Below are 19,609 nucleotides of genomic sequence, written 5' to 3'. Positions count from 1 at the left end.
GAGCCCTGAATTGTTGGTGAAAAGTTCAGGGTTATCTAACTTTGTCACACAGCCTTTTCAGCACTTCCAAATAGTAAACTTGGTTAACTGTTTGTCCAGTTGGTACAAATTCATAATGAATAATCCCTCTGGTATCAAAAAAGGTTAGCAATATCATTGCAACAAGTTCACAAACTTAATTGTCTGACCGCGTATCTCTTCATCTGGCTGTACATCTGTATCTTTATCATATGCTTTATTATGCTATAAACCGTTAAACATAGTGCTTCTCTTAGCTATATTATAGCAAATTACCTAATCTGAGGAGGTGGCCATGGGAATCCCCAATTTGTAGCCACGTCAGACAGAAGAGTGGGTCACGTAAGGACCTACTATCTGTGACTGGCATCTTAAGGGGGCGGACGCAGCCCTGTGGGACTGAGCTCTTACCTGTGGGGTCTGGTCTGATGCTAACTGCAGATAAAGTGTCAGAATTGAGTTGAATTGTAGGATACCCAGCTGGTATCAGAGAAGTTGTTGGGGGTAGGGGAAAAACCCAGATATATGGTGTCAGTACTGTGAGTATAAGTAGAGGAAATAACATTTTTCCTTTTCAACCTATGAGTCATTTAAACATAAAATTAACTGTGTTCCACCCAGGCCTAAAGTTTCAAAATCTCCACAGGTGATTCAGATGCTGTGTTAAGGATAAGAATTACTCATTTCTCCTTTCCCTTTTTTCTCTTCTGTAGACATCAGCCAACCAGTTAACCAAAAGTGTCTTCTTTTGGTACAGTGTTACTGTATTCATGTTTTTATGTTAACAAAAATGTGTTCTATATGCAGGCTATATGATGTCCACTGATCAGCTGACCAGGTGAAGTTAGGGAGCCGAAAACAGGAGAACAGGCAGGAAGTAAGAAAGATAATCTCTGTGTTGGTACAGGGTAGTTTTCCAGGAGCACCTCCGCTCCACCAGGCAAGAAGTTAGAAATATCCAGAAAATGGAGAAAAGGGAGAACCTTGGAAGGTTCTCTGCATTCATTCAAATATTTACTAAGCACCCACATGCTAAGCACCCAAATGAACAGACAATGTGGGGACATGGCAGTACATGAGAGAGTCCAGGTACAAAGGAGAAATCAGACAAATAATTGCACAGCATTTCAAGCAGAGGGAAAAGCACGTGCCGAAGCCTTAGTGAGCAAGGACTGGGCCAGTGTGGGCACAGCCCAGAAACACAAGTCAACTGCTCCAAGAACGGGCGAGAGGCAGGCTACGAGAGCTTCCCCAGTCATGAAGGTCATGTTTAGAATTTATTTTAGAATATGAGGCGCCACTGGAGGAAGCACTGTACAGTTCAGGTTTATTTCTATGTAGAACAAGATGCAAAATGGATTGGAAAAGGAGATGTGTGAACACAGGGAGACCAGTCGCTGGAAGGAAGGCAGTGGCAGTGGAGACCAAGAGCCACAGACACACCCCAGAAGTTCCTTAGGTGTTGGGCACAATGGGCTCGGTAGTAGATCCAATTTGAACATGAGGGACAGAAGGTGATTTACATCAATAGTTCTCCAGTCTGCATGCATCTGGAACACTTGATAAAATAGAAGTTCCTGGGCCCACACTCAGAGGTTCTGACTTTGCAGGTCTGGGTGCAGATGCTGGAACGTGAATTTTGAAGCTAGCAGCCCTGGCAACTCGCATACTGATGAACCTCCCTCCACACTTGGGAATGCGCTGAAATCAGGACTCAAACTTCAGGCTTCTATAAGAGTGGGTGAGGTTGGAACGCGGGCACCATTTTATGGGAAAAGTAAAGGACACGGGGACTGGAAACCAGCCATGAGTTCCGGAGTATGTGCTTCTCACAGGCCCATAGAGGCAGATGCACAAAGATGGGCCATTCCTACGGGGCACATGTGACACCCAGCATTTGGCCTATTTCATAGGGCTGCCTGAGGCCTTTCTGATAGAAGCAGCTCACCTGCCTCCTAAACATGATTTGATTTGAAATGCTGGGAGGCTAAGTCTTCCAAGCACACCAGGGGCATGTTTATTTTCTGTTTTCCTCCTCCATGACCACAGGCACTTTTACTGCGGAGTCCCCAGCACCAAAAACTGCCTTGAACAAAGTAGGTGCTCAATAAATATTAGCTAAGTGAATGAAAAATCATCTTCACGCTTAAGACTATAATTAAGCAGGTCTCAATCAGGCCTTTCTGAGTCATCAACATATTATTTAGCCTTGAGATACTATATCTACTTCAATCAAATTATAATCATAGAATATAATTTAGACTTTTCACCAATTCAACTGATTTTTCTCCTTGATTGCTTCAATTATAACCACCTAGCTGAAACAGTGAACTATCACAATCACAGCTTCTACTTTTCCTCTAAGGCCTGACTCGAACCCTCCCATCCCACCTTCCCCCACCAAACCTAAACCTCCTGGACACCGTCAATCTCGTGTAAATTTTGTAGACACTTTTGATTCTGTGTGTTTGAGCTGTCTGATATTCTTTTCGCATTTGTAAGGAACATGAACAACATAATCACTACCATAAGTTCAAATCACAGAGTTAAATGAGGAATTATATAAAAATTAAGTGTTGATTTTAAATTAATCTTCCAAAAGAACTGTGAGGGTATGTAAAATAATTTTTGAAAAAAGTACACAGACTTGCTCTCTTTTCCTTAGTGTGGAAGCCTGAGGTTGAAGAACAAAGACTAATAGAAAACATATGGAAAAGATCAGTAACAAAACGAACTCTTAGGCCAAACACAGTCTGCCACGTTTTACATACCAGTGTCTCAAATAATAGATGAGATTTTTTTAATATTGCCAAAACATCATTTGAAACACTGTACAGTTTTTAAAAATCTGAAGTATAACAAAATAAATTTTGTGAGTTCTTTGTAGAAGCCTAATGGAAAACACTATTTTGAAGAAACGAAATGAATTCCAAGATTCACTTTACCTTATTAGTTTGCACAAGCTTGAAAGAATCTCCCAAAGAAAGAACTCAAAGTTCACTGCTGAGATACGCTGTTAACGCTGTTTAAATATGAAAACATTATATAAAAATATAGCATTTCAACAGTTAATTGCTGCTCTTCAGGGGAGACAGCTCAGTGAAATCAGGAAATTTTCTACATCTGCAAAATAAGGGCAATAGCAATTGGTCAGCAGAAGTTCTTAATTCTATCTTATTCAATACTATAAAATTATTTTTGTACTACTAAAAACAGGCAAATCTGAAATATACTTTCTGAAGGCAGGACACTGAATTCTATAACCAAGAGTTTAATTTTTATTTCAAAGGTTATCAGAAGCCATTTTTCTGGTGTATTTGAGAGGAAGGTGAGAAACGGGATAGAAAAGCTGATAGAAAAGGAGGTTTAATTCTTTGCATGGAGAGAAGTTATACATTTAACCTGTATCTTCAGTGACAATCTATTTTACTTTAAAAATAAACTAGATGTGAAATGCTATGTTTCTAATCCTAGTTCATTGTCTTAATGAAGGGAAACACTGGTGTGAATACATGGTATCAGACAACCAGTCTCAAGATGACTCTGTGTTCCACCTTAAATTGCTGAGACGTGTTACAGTGGACCTTAATTTAAGGGATTCTTTGGCATGAAAATGAAAATAAAAACAGTAATCAGTACATGCTGTTTCATTTAGTTCTGTTTGCCTTTCATACTAGGGAAATTCTTGCCACACCTCAAACCAAAATTCAGAGGAAAAGAAAGAAGTAAGCCACATAAATCTAACCAAGAACACAAGCATCTTAATTTGAATCCACAAAGCTTTGGATAATGAAAAGAAATACATAATTTTAATTTAACCCGTGTTTTCCAGTCAGATTATATTTGCTTAAATTGCTACGGTAATTCAAGAGACAGCCCTGTTTGAGCATACAGTTACTGTGGATTTTTAAGAGGCTCGGTTAAAGAATTTAGGAATTTCTGATTCACTTACAGGATTTGCAAATTCATCAACCCCTGAAAACTAAAGCAAACTCAACAGGTATGATAATAAAATAATTTTTCAATTTTTAAAGAAAGTATTCCTACTGTTAGAAATTAAAAAGTATATTTGATGTGTTTAAAATTAAAGTAGAATGTAGGCATCATAAAAGCACAATTTTTGGAAGCAATATCTGGTAAAAGCTACATTAAAACTTTGATTAGCCAAAATATTCAGGGAAAGAAGTATTATAGTGAATTTAATTTTCTAACTTGAGATCCACCCAATAAATAATCTTTGTATACTTGTATATATTTTTTGTTCTTGTTATTGTTTTGAATGAATGGCTTTCAGGTTAATGGAATAATTTTCTATCTCTTTCTCTCTCTCAACTTTAAATAACAAAAATTTGACAAATGCCTTTAGGCCATACATCTAAGCAGTGCTAGAGGTTCTGGTGGTAGGGAAGATGGATATTTGTACAAATTTCACTAGAAATTTTTTCAAAATTTCTCCATTAACCAAATTCGTGATATTAGAATGGTTTTGTTTTCATTTGCCTGTTTCTCAAAGTGAAGATATGAGTGCTGTATCTTGGGTTTCAGTTAATTAAGATTTAAATGTATATGGCTAAAAATAATTTTGAGCCTTTCATATTTTTAATAGCAAAAGAGTCTTACTTCCTTAGGCCTTGGGTGTAATAGTGATGTACAATAATTTTACAGTTAAACTGAAAACTGCTTTGGAAAAAACTCTGAACCATATATTAATACTTCCTTTCTCATATTCTAGTTTCTGTAGCATACCAAGAAAACAATTAAGTCTTTAAAATAATACGATGTTATGAGGTTTTCCAATTACTTTAAATTTTCATAAACAAACTTATATCTTATTTTGATTAATAATTTTAATGAAAACTTTCCTGATAAAAAGTGTGAGTGCTTTTTTCCCTGTAAGAGAAATGTTATGACGTAGAAACTTTTATAGCTATAATATGAAATATTCACATTAATGGATAATTTTAAAAACTGGTAACTTGTATTTTACTTTCTTGTTCACATTTGTTATTTTTCTACTACACATGTAGTATACTGTGATGGAGAAATATTCAATAGAAAAGAGAATAGCCACATTCTCTGTGGCTGTTCATTTTAAGAAATCACTGTGGTGAAATAAATGCCTAGAAATAATCAACATTGGTAGTGATAAGTATCATTAATAAGATGGAATCTAAACCTATTAATCCAATCATTAATCCAATTTTTTTAGCATTTTATTAGATTCCGTCAAAAATTAGAGGTCAGGAAATGAGATGATTGACAATGAGTTATATTGTTTTGCTACAGTTATCCTATAGGGAACAAGGCATAAATTGGAGAACATGAAAGGTCAGAAGTAACAAAAATATGCTTAGCAAATGGCTGGGAAGAGATTAGCTGAATGAAAATTTGGATGAAAAGAAATGAGATCATCATAACAGGGAAAATTATCAGGAGTGAAATTGAAGATTAAAAGGAATAGAAAATAATGGACATAGAGATGGGATGAACTCCAGACCAGAAAGCTGCACTAACAACAGTCAAAGGAAGTAGGCCAAGGAGAAGGGACAGGGCCACAGTCCTCAAGGGATGAGGACAATGATGATGAGATAAGTTTAGGCGAGAAACCTTTATTCTTCGTGGCCAAGAAGACCACAAGAATCCCTTTCCTTCTAGAGAGGCCCCTTCATGAGGTCTTGATTCCAAGTCGCAGGAATGCAATAAGGTGCAGGATCAAAAGTATCACCCAGGTAGCCTTTTTTCCAAATAATTTCTCATAATTTTTGAACAACAGCGTCATGACTTTAATTCTTAAATGTAAAGTTATTAATTAATGATTGCTAATATTCCTAACCCAGGGATAAAGTTCAGGGTTCTGATGAGCAACGCTCTTTTCAAAGTTCCTCTGTGTACCCGGGAGCTTGTGAGACCCCCACATGGCCTGACCCTACGCAGCCGAGTGTCTCTGCCTCTGCTTCTACTTCCATCTTCTGGGAAGCAGTAGCGTCATAGAGCCCAGCTACATGGTGCAGTGAGACTGACATGAAGTGTGACAAGTGCTTCAAAAAGTTAATATGCTACTATAATGAGCATAATAAAATACTACAAATACATAAGTTATTATCAACTAGTGAGTAAATAGGAAGTTCTATACCCAATCCTACTAACCTCACGACGACTGGGCCAAAGGACGCCTATGAAGACTTCCCTGCCCCCACAGGCAGGGTTAAGCCACGGACTCCCAAAGCACTGGTGTCTCTGTTATAAACCATATTTCCCTCTGCCTAAGAAAATGGTTACCTTTGTTGTATCTCTCGTCCGCTAAACTGTATGCTCATTACAGAAGGGAACATGCCTTCATTTTTGTGTTCCCCACCAAGCAGTGCCTTACACCTAGAAATAATTCAAGACAACCATTAACTGAAGCGACCCAAGCAAACACATTAGAACTAAACGATTGCTTGATCCTATTTCCTTGTTAAAATTGGAAGTAAGGTCATCATCACCAAAACCAACGGGGAAGAAGGTTGTAGAGGCTTGGCTAGAAGGGGAAGGAATGCACTAATGAATGTTGCCAGCAGCACTTGAACAGTCATAAATTTAAAGTGAGACCAGTTGTCATGGACCTGGTTTTCTCTTGTCAGATTCAGCTTCCTGGCTTAGGCCGAGAATAGATGGAGAAGTAAAGTAATCAGAGTTGTGGTTTACCAGAAGCATACGAGGATGTAAGGGGTCAGAAAGTTTAGGACAGGTGCAAAGTGACAACAGTGATGCGCTATGGAATCTAGCATGGTAAGAAAGAATTGTAGGATAGCTATACTTTAGGTGCCACTGAAGTTGAAGAATTACTGGAGGAAGCTATAAAGATAGAAGAGAGTGGTCAGGGTGTGAAGGGTTGCAGCACTAGTAATGACAAGTCCTAGGGCGTGGGGGCACGGGAAGAACTGGTGAGGAAGACTGGAGGACATATGACTGAAGGAAAAAAGATCAAGGGCCCATGACTCTACTTGAATAACTACTTCAACTCCCAAACACACATAATATTTACAGTCTACCACATTTTAGTTTCTGACAAGAAAAGAAACAAGAAACTGAGACGTTTAGAAAGACAGCATTCTTTCTAAAATTAGGTTCTATCAGAGAAAATGATTGAGGTAACTGTTTTCTCAATTATCCCAATGATGAAATATAGCTAGTACCATTCTAAGTAAATAGGAGATAAGTCATTTCATTACATACAGTGATATGCTAGGACATTAATTCTCTCATGAAACCCTGGATGAGAAGGACATAGAAAAATGGCCTCGGAATAAAACAGGTAGGTTTCTTTTCTTTTCTTTTTAAACCTTTTCCTAAATAATATACTTATTTCATCTGGATCACTTTCCAATTTGCAAAACACATTTACGTGCCTATCTCATATGACCCTAACAATTACCAGGTGAGATAAACAGGCAAGCAATTATAATTCTCATTTTATTGAGGAGGCAAGAGGCAGACATGTTAAATGACTTGACCATCCTAAGTGACAGGACTGAACTGAAGGTTTTCAGGCTCCACCATTCACTACCACTTCAAGTTTCAGCACAAGCCTTGACTGTCTATGTTTCTCAAGCTGAGCGCGCCCTCCTTTACAGTCTACCCGGACACACCCTTCTACTCACATTACATGTCTCTCCAGATCCTCCAAGGGGTCAAACTCCTGGGAGACAGAACAGTATTTTTTAATATCTGTATATGTAGAACCTAAGTTAAAAATATTAGTAGAGGGCTGGATGCATGGCTCAGTTGGTTAAGAGCTCGCTCAACAGTGCAAGTTCTGAGCAACACGTTCACTGATTCAACTCCCAGCCCAAGCTGAGCTGCCGCTGAGCTGCTAACAGGTATCAAGATGGCTAAGCTAAAAAAAAAAAGAAGAAATACTATATATATATATATATATATGTATATATATATATGTAGAAAGAAGGAAGCTGGAAAGAATATAAGAAAAATGCATATAATAACCTATTAGATATTATAACTTAGTAGAATGTAAATATTGTGTGTATTTTGGGATTTGAAGTCATTGTGCAAGTACACTCAGAGACAAAATCACTGGATTTTGGAAAATGCTTCATGGGGAAAATCTGAAGTCACAGTTAGGCTTGGATAGAAAACACTAAGAGGAAACATAGCTATTTCTAAAGAAAAACATGATAGCTCTCACATAAAAGAGAGTGTTTCACGTTTTCCCAAAGGACAGAAAAGAACATCAGCAGAAGGAAGTTGCAGTGGGAAAATTTTGGTAATATTAAGGAAGAATCTCCTAGACAAAAGCTCTGTAACTAAAGCACAGGGTCTCCCCTCTCATCAGTAGTGACCATCACTGACCATCACTGAGAACACCCAACATCAAGAGTGGAGAAAACACTGGCTTTGGGGTTGAGATCATGCTGTCATTGCAAATCTATAGTCTAGTGAGCAGGGCAAACTGAAATTCTCTTAAAAGAAGGTTATTTAGTCTGGTTCAATGCAATGTGACTTTTAAAAAGAATAAAACCTCCTTACTGGTACATACACATTAATTTTGACTTGAGCATTGCCCATTGATTCTGGACATTCTTTCATAATGTCAGTACAGATATAGATATTATGTGTTTTATATAACTGTCAATTTATACAAGAATTATTCTAAGTTTCACTCACTTTTTGCACAATGTTATTTTCTTTTCTCCTTGCAATAGGACAAAAAAAGAATATGGGCTCTTTAGGTCCAGTATGTATCCTTCTCTTATTTCTTGGAGTCAAAGTATATTGCCAATATGAAAGTTATCAATGGGATGAAGATTATGACCAAGAGTCAGATGATGTCTACCAACCAGAATTCCAGTATCATCAAAATGTAGACTATGGGGTACCTTTTCATCAGCATACTTTAGGCTGTGCCAGTGAATGCTTCTGTCCACCTAACTTTCCATCATCAATGTACTGTGATAATCGCAAACTCAAGACTATCCCAAATATTCCGGCACACATTCAGCAAGTCTATCTTCAGTTCAATGAAATTGAGGCTGTGACTGCAGATTCATTCATGAATGCAACTCATCTTAAAGAAATCAATCTCAGCCACAACAAAATTAAATCTCAAAAGATTGATCATGGCGTGTTTGCCAAGTTGTCAAATCTACTACAACTTCACCTACAGGATAACAGTTTAGAAGAATTTCCATTTCCTCTTCCTAAGTCTTTGGAAAGACTTCTTCTTGGTTACAATGAGATCTCCAGACTGCAAACAAATGCCGTAGATGGGCTAGTAAACTTGACCATGCTCGATCTCTGTTATAACCAACTTGATGATTCCATGTTACAAGACAAAAATCTTGCCAAAATGGAAAAATTAATGCAGCTCAACCTATGTAATAACAGATTAGAATTAATGCCTCCTGGTTTGCCTTCTTCACTTATGTATCTATCTTTAGAAAACAATTCAATTTCTTCTATACCAGAAAATTACTTCAGTGAACTTCCAAAACTTCATGCTCTAAGAATGTCACACAACAAACTACAAGACATTCCATATAATATTTTTAATCTTTCCAAACTTATAGAGCTCAACGTTGGACACAACAAACTGAAGCAAGCATTCTATATTCCAAGAAATTTAGAACACCTATACCTAGAAAATAATGAAATTGAAAGTATGTAAAATTTCATTATATCTTAAAGACAAAAAGAATAGTATTTTGACCTTTTAAAGAACAAATCTTTATAAAGCTATGCTTTACACATTGCAGAAAATGGTTGCTTTAAAGTTGGCTAGGAAAATGGCAGAAACTGGCCCCAGAGAAAGGTGTGCTGCAAAATTTATAGTCTTCTATTAAATTTTATCACTTTGAACATTGAGAAACAGTATGTAGAGTATATGAAGAAATATGAGTATTCAGAGTAGTGGGACTATAGGTGATTTTCATTATTTCTTTTTGAAATTGTGTCTACTCAGAATTTATTACTTAAATAATTTACTACTTAAATAATTACTAAATATCCAATGAAGTCATCATTTATTTTGATAATATAAAATTCATTTAGTTTCATTTTCTTCATTGTAATATTGGATTACTATAAAATTAAACCTAATTCCACTTATAAGTATTCTAATTAATAAAACTAGTTCCATATAACATTTTAATAAAATCCAATATAGGATTATGAATGTAACATAGGATTAATTTTTAATTTGTATTTTTCAGATATCAATGTTACAGTGATGTGTCCATCTGTTGACCCACTATATTACCACCATTTAACATATATTCGTATAGACCAAAATAAGCTAAAAGAGCCAATAAGTTCATATATTTTCCTCTGCTTCCCTCATATACATACTATTTACTATGGTGAACAAAGAAGCACTAATGGTCAAACAATACAACTGAAGACCCAAGTGTTAGGAAGATTTCATGATGATGCTAACAGTGAAGATGATGATGATGGTCGTGAAGGTCCAGAACAAGAAGAAACAGAAGAAAATGTGGACCCTCACTACTATGAAAGTCAAGAATGGCAAGAAACTATATAGGTATGCACGTATGACTTCATGAAATCTTATAGTACACAGTAATATATCTAGAATTATGTATAAGATCAAGTACTTGAATTTAAGCCGTTGGTAACATCTGCATCATTCCATAGAATTAGAACTTACTCAAAATGATACAAGTCTTTAGAAATATAAATTAGAATGACAAGTGGAAATCAAAAACTAAACTTTAAACATAAAAAAAAAATTTTTACCATGTTGAGAAAAAAGCGAGTAGGCCATTTCTAGTAATAGTAATTTTTCTAAGAATGATGAAAGAAATAGCGTTAGAAGCTGAGAACTGTACACCATTTGCTTTGAAGTACTATGAGGATAGTGTTTAAATGCTGGGGGTTACATTAATGTAATAGGCAGACATTCATTTAAGGAATGGATTCTTTTCTTTGACCGGATCTCCAGAAAAGCTCTCACACTTGTGTTTGAGATCTCATCACCATGACATGCATCACCCTGACCCCACTACTTAGAGCACAGAATGATATTTTTGATTTTCAAAAGAGGCCATTCTACTAAGTATCCAAGGCATGCAATTCGTAAAATCAATGAGTCTTGTTTTTCTCTCAGAGCACCAAAGCAACAGAATTTTAAACCCTGTTTGGAAAACTAAAAAACACCAAATTATTTCATCAAAATCTGTATTTAGCAAATTTCAGCAACTGTCCAAACAATCTTTACTGTGCTTCATTTTAACTGGGATAAATGTTTTTGTAGTAAATTCACTAGAGAAAGGTTTCTTTATTTTAGTTACATAAAGATTTCCTAATAAATAACTGCTTTGTTCACAAGGTTAAGTTAATGTTGACACAAGAAAGCAATCAACATTATTAAACACTTCTATGTTTCTAGCACAATTAATTAGAAACATCTATGTGTATCAGCCAACGTTTATTTACATAGTGTTAAAGTTGAATAGAGTTCCTTTAAAATTTGAATAAACCAGCTTTGATATCTTGTTTAAAATCTTAAAAATCACATTATTTAATCTATCATTTTGAAGTATTTTAATTATGTGTTATAATGAAAATGATCTAACTGCTGTAATGAACTTTCTTGATTTACCAGGCTAACATTTCATAGAATTCTTCAGATAAGGAATAAAAACAAATCTGGGACTGTCTATACAGCGAAGCCAAAGAACAAACAATAATTTGGACAATACGCAGAGACTATACAAGTAAAACAATATTTTGAAACAGTTTTCAAGTGGTGAGTCTTTATTTTTCTGGAGATGACAGTTTAAAATGAAGCCTCTAATGTTCTTTATATCTTTGAGTAGGTTATTAGCATTTGGCAGAAACAGAACACCCACCTGACCCCAAGGACAAGCTCAACAATCCAGAATGAAAACAGGCAACTCTCCATTCATTCATTTAATTAACATTCATCAAGTCATTTGGTATGAAGGGCTCAGCAATGTGAGGACAAGAAATAGAATACCTATGTGTACCTGGGACACCGTACGATGTAGGTGTGAGCATAAAGGTCAGAGCAAATCGCTAGCGATATGGGTAACTGCCACTTTCAACAGAGGTAAAAAATTTTAAGGACCACCTACCCTTTTACTGAATTTCTTAAAAATAGAGTTATAAATTTGAACATTTTGTATGAGCTACTATGTGGAAAACACTGGGTGTTTTAGCAGATAAAAAAGACAAGACTTTCTTACTGAGAATGGTTTAAGTTAATGAGGAGACATCACAGAAAGCAAATCAAAACCACAATGAGATACCCCTTTACAGTCACAGGAGAGCTATAAGCAACCAGCCACATATGTTAGCAAGGAGGTGGGGAAGTGGAACCCTCATGCACCACTGGTAGGGATGTCAAAAGCTGCAGCTGCTTTAGAAAGCAGTCTGGCAGTTCTTCACAAAGTTACATTAACTACGAGACAGCAATTCCACTTCTAGATTTATACCCAAGAGAACTGAACTCATATGTTCACACAAAAAATGTACACAAATGTTCATAGCAGCATTATCCATTAACAGCCAGAAAGCACACAAATGTATCAGCTGATGGATTTATAAACAAAATGTGATCTATCCACACAATGGAATATTATTTGGCCCAAAGAAGGAATGAAGTAAGGATACCCGCTGCAACCTGGATGAACCATGAAAATATTATGCTAGTGAAAAGCCAGGCATAGAAGACTATACATTGTATCATTCCTTTTATAGGAAATGTCCAGAACAGGCAAATCTACAGACACGGAAAGATTACTGGCTGCCTGGGGCTAGATGGCAGGGGAACAGTGGAAAAGTGGGGAGTGACTGATAATGGGCAGAGGGTTTCTTTTTGGTGAAAAAAATATTCTAAAATTGATTGTGGTAATGGCTGTACAAGTCTGAAAATACTAAAAGCTATTGAATTGTATACTTTAAAAGGGAAAATTGTATTAGATGTGAAGTATCTCAAAGCTGTTATTTAAAAATTTAACTAAGAAAAAAAATCAAACAACTCATTCTAACACGAGGAAAGAAATAAAATGCTAAAGTGGCAGTAACTACAAAAAGCAATATGAACAGATATCCTAACTTTACTTCTGGCTGGGATGCGGTGAAGTAGTTGAAGGCTTCGAGGAAGATGTGTGAGTAGGAACTGAGCGGCAAGAATGGAGATTAATATAGAGATTTGGTAATTACTTATTTTACCTCTTGTACAGTTAAAAAAAAATTCTACAACTTTCAGAATTTTGGGGCTTCTATTTTTATCTCCTAAACTGATAAAAGAAAATATTTTTTAATCCTCAAAGAACAGGCTTAGTGAACAATAGAACAGTACAATTTTGCAATTCAAAACAAGGAATTTGAAATCAGATGTGCCTGACTTCATACTTTTAACTAAGCTAGGTGACATTGAGTAAGTAACTTAACTCCTGGAAGGCCCCCTTTCCGCATTTCTACAGTAAAGTGGTTTGCATATGACTGTTGGAAGGATAAAGAGAAACAGTGTCCATAACACAGCTTGTAACAAAGCCCATGCCAGTCACAGACACCCAACAAGCAGGAACCATTATTTCAGCATGTCCAGCCCAGCCACCTGCAGTCGGCAAAGAGCGGCTCGTGAGCCACATTCTGTTTCAAAAGTTTGCCGACCCCTGGAAGAGCCAATCTTGTCCCTCACAACAATTTAAAAATTATTTGAGAGCCATAAATATATTTTTACATAATCACCATCATGTGAATAATATCCTTTACAAGTTTTATAAATGAAACTATGATAGTTTTATTTTCATTTTCAATTTTACTTCAGAGCCTGTGGCTCGCGAGATGCAGTTTGCTGACCCCTGGCGGCTCTTCCATCTCAAAAGTTTGCCAACCCCTGTTAGACCTACAAGGTGTGATCAAAACATGCTGTGAATGCTGCTGCCAAGTGTCAGTCAACAGAAAGGCAGGATCTTCAATATGGGAAGTGGCACATCGAACCTTAGTAACAGTGTGTGACAAGTTTCAACTTGTTCGGTGCAGTCAGTCAGATGTGAGCTATAGTTGAGAAAAGGTGTGTTTTAAAGTGTGCCATAAATCATCTTCCATCATCACAATGCTCCATGTCACACATCGCTTCTGGTAGAGCAATTTCTGTCAAATAAAAACATTATGATGTGTCCTCATCTACCTTATTCACTGGATCTGGCACCGTGCGACTTCTGGCTCTTCCCCAAAGTCAAAATGATTCAGGACATTGAGGCAGCCCTGACAGCACAACTAAAGACACTCACGAAAGAGGACTTCCAGAACTGCTTCAGGAAGTGACCAGAGCAATGGGATAAGTGTGTTCAAAGCGAGAGGGAATATTGTGAGGGGGATTAATGGCAATGTGTCTTTTACTGTAATAAATGTTTGTTTATTGAAACATTCACCGTATTTTGTGATCACACCTCACATGTGTTCCCCAAATGTCAGCTGTGTTCTGCACACCTCAGTATTGTCTCAGGGTCCCTAGAACAGAGTCAGCAACCTTCCGGTTCCTTCCAAGGCAGTACTCATACAAAAGATTGGTGAACGAGAGACTTTACTAAAGGTTTCACTAGGGAGAGAGAGGAGGGTGCTTAAATCATACATGCACAACAAATATACACATATTACAAGTGACTATCTGATAGTTCAGTTTTCCAAATCACCTCTAGACAGCCTGCCAAGGAGGAGGGTTTCCTCCAACCCCTCCCAAGTAAGCTCAAACTCCTATGAGGGAGGAAGAAGAGGTCAGTTCTGCTATGGCTCCTCCCTCCAAAGGTGCATATATGCAAACACAGCACAAATGGTCTCCAGCCACAGGGCCAATAAGAAAGAAGGTTAACAACCATCTTTGTTACTTAAAAATGCCCTAAGGAACTCATACCCACCCCAAATATTTCCCATTAAAAACAAGTAACCTCTAATGCTTTCCCTAGGAGAAAGTGAAGAAGTACTTCTTCAACTAGCACATCAAGATTGCAGATTAAAACCAGTTGATTTGGTATTTATAACAGGAAAGAAAACGATGAAAATTCATCTATTTTCTCATTACACTTCAAAGTATTGGTTATATTAGTTACTAGGCTGAACCGTGTTTGTGGCCACTAACAAATAAATCCAAATCATACCATGAACCCAAGCTCAGTTAACAAACATAAAAGCATAACATACATTTATTTAGCTTTTAGAAAGTACATAAAAATAAAGGATATTTCATAAATTTGCTCACAATATTGCTAGTTGAGAATGTTTAGCTGGTGTTTACATATTACCTGAAACAGTATACATTTCGACTTTATTCCTCAAGTTGGGACCACTGAGCTAAAATGCAGGTGTATGCATATCATATAACACACAACCAACTCCATGGGAACAAAATAGAAGAAATAAACCTGTCTCTTCTGTATACTTTTACTATTGCAGAGAATTCGTATGACCCCAACGACGGCTAGAACTAAAACCCTAGTTTCCTGATTTCAAATCCATTTTTTCTAAATCTCGGAAATAAGGTATAACAGCAGCTAGAAACAAAATCAAATCACAGTAGCTAAAAAATCCAAAGTTTCTTTAAATATAACTATGCCTAGCAAGTAAATACCACAAAATCATGGACATGTCTGATATTACTTTACATATTTAGGTTGTGAACCCACTATATGGAGATTTCTGTATTACTCAGAAAAATTAAACTCACAAATACGATACAGTTTTAACATGAACCCTTCTTTATATTGAATCATAATTCCGCTCCCTTTAAATCTCACCCTTTAGTCTGGGAAGTACTCGGTTCTCCTCTTTATCTCATTTGACAGAATGACTGGGCTTCAGGCATACGCACAAGATTTGAGATGAAGATTCAAATCATAGACTTTCCATAAAATTCTAGAATATTGGATTTTAAAGTGTCTATAAATATCTGGCAACTCAGTGATTCTCTATGGGGTGACTTTGCCCTCCAGGGGACACTGGCAATGTCTCGAGACAATTTGGTTGTCTCAACAAGGATGAGGGCATGGAGGAGTGTTACTGGCATCTAGTGGGCAGAGGGCAGGGATGCTGCTAAATGTCCTACAATGAACAGGACAGTCCCAACCACAAAGAATGATCTGGTCCAAAATTTCAATAGTGCCGAGGTTGAGAAACTCTGTAGGAATTACAGTCTAGTCCAAAAGATAAAGAAAATAAACCACAAAGAAGTTAACTTGACCAGAGAAGGGGAAGGTTAATGACAGAAGAAAACTAATGCGTAGGTGTTCAGACTCCTAAATTACACCGCTTCCTATAAAATTAGAGGATGAAGAAGATAGAGGAAAGACTCCTCCGGATTGTACTTTTTTTGAAGCTTAATCCACTTGGTAGTTATGGTCTCTATCAGTAGAACTAAGCCTCCTCCAAAACAATACTCTTCCTAAAAAACCCTTGTTTCCAAAATTCAATTCCATTCAGTACATTTTTGATTGCCTGCTGCTGAGAAACAATTAGGACATAGAGCCAACAGTTCGAGGGGACACCTTCAAAGATATAACACCCTAGAAAGATACGAAGGATAATGCAATAGAGTCACCAAAGAGCTCCACAGAGAAAATTCTCAGTTTTGGATAAATGCCCGCTTGTGAGCCTTAGAAAGCTTTCATCTTTTATTACTGTGCAATGAAAGCTAAATAGCGTTCTACTAGGATACAATAGTTCTTTCTGGAATAGAAAACAACCTAAATTTCAAACATATTTTATACTGGAAACTGTGTAGTAAAGAAATTGACCCCAAAGAGCAGTCTGGGCTTTGCTGTCAGCCTCTACTAGGTAATCTACATCTTTGTTTAGAGTCAGATTGTAGGATGGTACTGGTCATATCCGATAGTCTTAGGGTTGGGTTGGCCATGCCAAAAAGAGACAGGAGGACCATGTGATTTAGGATGGGACTTGGGTCATTCAGTATCAGTCAACCTGGATGCTGAGTTCAACCACAAGGACACTCATCAATGATGCTTATGTAGGAAGGCCCCAGTAAAAACTGAACAGCGAGGCCACGCAGTCACACATCAATGCTGCGAGGGTAATGCATCCTGAGAACAATGGAGGCTCTGCACTCTGGAATACTCCGAGACTCTGCCCAATACATCTCTTCTTTTGGCTGATATTTAGGTGCATCCTTCCCATGTAATAAAATATAATTATAAGGGTGTTTTCAGTGAGTTCCATAAGTCCTAGCAAATTATCAAATGTGAGGGTTGTTTGGGGAGCTGTGCCCTCAAACTTTAAAGTTTGGCTAACTCTGAGCAAAAAGATGGGTTTTATTATCCAGTGCAATTCTGAAAATCTCTAGAATCTGGCCTTGTGTAGTCATTTCCCTTTCAGTGTGGGTGTGATCTCTGACTTGCTTCTAACAAACAGACATGGCAAAGGCGATGGCGTATGTGTGACTATGTGTGCATGACTGCTACAAAGACTGGAATGCCCATCTTGCTAAAAGATTATCTCCCTTTCTGGCTGTGAAGAAGCAACCTGCCATGGTAAGAACTGCCTGATGGAGGAGGCCATGCTGCAAGGAACTGGGGGTGGCCTTTGGCCAACATCCAGCAAGAAAGAGTCTCGGAGTATTCCAGAGTGCAGAGCCTCCATTGTTCTCAGGATGCATTACCCTCGCAGCATTGATGTGTGACCGCGTGGCCTCGCTGTTCAGTTTTTACTGGGGCCTTCTTACATAAGCATCATCGATGAGTGTCCTTGTGGTTGAACTCAGCATCTAGGTTGACTGATACTGAATGAGGAGCTTAGTCGCACATTCTGTATGGAGCTGTGGCTGACAACCACATGGGCTTACACACAAACCCTTTACCCTAATCAACTCCGAAAGGGAACTGCAGGCCCAGCCAACACCTTGATTGCAGCTTCCAGGTAATATCCTGAAACACAAAACCAAGCAAGGCCATGCCTAGACTCCTGACCCACAGAAAATGTGAGATAATGAATGTGTGTTATTTTAAGCCACTAAAGTTGTAATAAATAACCAATACAATAGACAAGTAGTGGTATTCTTCAAAAAATTCAACATTAGTGGGATATTTATAAAATGAAAATAGGATCATGTCATTCAGTGGCTAAAAAAATCTCAGTGGTCTCTCACTAGCTACAGAACAAAGCCCAAACACCTTAGTAAGATATAAAAGACTCTCCTTAATCTGACCCTAGTCCTGTCTGACCTCTTAATATGCACCACCCTCTCATCTCTTTTCTCCTTCCCTCCAAGCTCCAGCCATATACAACTAATTATAAATTTTCTCAATGATTTACTCTCCCCAGCCTATGTGACACTCCCCTTCCTAGAACACCACCCTCTGCCACCATCCCCACTCCTCACCCATTTTCTCTATGTAAGTCAACTTGGTACAGCCTCCATGGCCTCCCCCTCTCCCAGACTCTGTGAGCAGGTCCCACTGCGCATTCTGCGGTGTGTTTGCTGCCCTTCCTGTTGACTTACAGACAACAAGTTCCTTGTCTAAGCTTATTTTGTCTGTAGTTCTGGCAGAGGGCTGGTTGGTGCTCAACAAATTTTTACTAAATGAATGAATGCTAATAAAACTGTATTATTCACTGGTCAAAACTTTTCAAAAAAAGGTATTATAACCCACAAGCAACTTTTTTAGTACAAAGTATCAAACTGTGTATACTATCAGTAAATCTATGAATCTCTAAGATGCTCTAAATATGACATTTAATATCTATCCTGTTTATTTCTCCACATCCTGTTAAACCTTCCACACGAGGCAAAAACAAATTAATAACTGCTGTTTCACTATGACATATTTTCAAAGACTTTAAGAGTTTTATTGTATCCTTAAAACCATAAAATTGACAATTTATATCAACCCAAACCAGAAAATACCACAACTAAATTTAAAATAACTCACATTCAAATAAAAACATGAGTATTTAAGTCTTAGCTTATCTAAGCTTTATTTGAAAGGACATAAAGCCAATTTTGAATAGAAAAGAGAATAAATTAGTATTCTTTCATTTTCTATTTTTTAAATATTTATCCATATCCATATTTATTGAATATTTAGCTTAGAGGAGAAAAAAATGTTTGCTAAAAGCATGAAAGAATGATAAAAATAAAAGTGAATCTTTAAAGACATTATCATAATTATCTGGAATACCACTTAAACTTTTAAAAATTAAATACATATTTATAGTTTCCTTCACTTAGCAAACAAAAATACCTTTTATTATCAAACCCAAATTTTAAATCAAATTTACTTCTTAAAAGCTTATTTTGACTCTTGGGTTATTTTATGTGTAACTAAAATAAAGGAAAGGGCACCCCAAATGTCTAAACTATAAAATAATTTGTGCTAAAACTAATTTTTACATTGGAAATTTCTTGGCTATATACTTACTGTAGTGCTAGAACAATATTTTACTCCTCATAAAATCAATATCATAAACTATTCTTTGGTTTGGTGTTTTATTTCATTCAAAAGAAGATATTTCAACTCCTGGGAAAGCATTGAAATGAAAGCATGATTTTATAACTATGTCATCTTCATAAACTAATACTCAGAAAAACATTAGT

At 36.9% G+C, this 19,609-nt stretch overlaps 2 protein-coding genes across 4 annotated transcripts in view; one reads left to right on the top strand and one right to left on the bottom strand.

Annotated features, from left to right (window-relative positions):
- The window catches only part of CENPP (centromere protein P), a 268,335-nt gene that overhangs the window by 130,558 nt on the left and 118,168 nt on the right, over positions 1-19,609 (bottom strand). The gene's annotated exons all lie outside the window — the stretch shown is intronic.
- On the top strand, positions 878-11,928 carry OMD (osteomodulin). Of its 2 annotated transcripts, XM_019630513.1 has the most exons (6): positions 878-895; positions 1,629-1,759; positions 3,973-4,018; positions 8,724-9,677; positions 10,230-10,558; positions 11,642-11,928. In XM_019630513.1, the coding sequence occupies exons 4-5, from the start codon at positions 8,738-8,740 to the stop codon at positions 10,556-10,558; spliced, it is 1,269 nt and encodes a 422-aa protein (XP_019486058.1). In that variant the 5' UTR covers positions 878-895; positions 1,629-1,759; positions 3,973-4,018; positions 8,724-8,737; the 3' UTR covers positions 11,642-11,928. The 2 variants fall into 2 exon arrangements, with proteins under 2 accessions (XP_019486058.1, XP_019486057.1); XM_019630512.1 differs by lacking the exons at positions 878-895; positions 1,629-1,759 and having other exon boundaries at positions 3,702-4,018.

Source organism: Hipposideros armiger, unplaced genomic scaffold, assembly GCF_001890085.2.
Source record: "Hipposideros armiger isolate ML-2016 unplaced genomic scaffold, ASM189008v1 scaffold_919, whole genome shotgun sequence".
Taxonomy (NCBI): Eukaryota; Metazoa; Chordata; class Mammalia; order Chiroptera; family Hipposideridae; genus Hipposideros; species Hipposideros armiger.
Note: the sequence above shows the minus strand (reverse complement) of the source record. Positions and strands in the feature narration are given on the sequence as shown.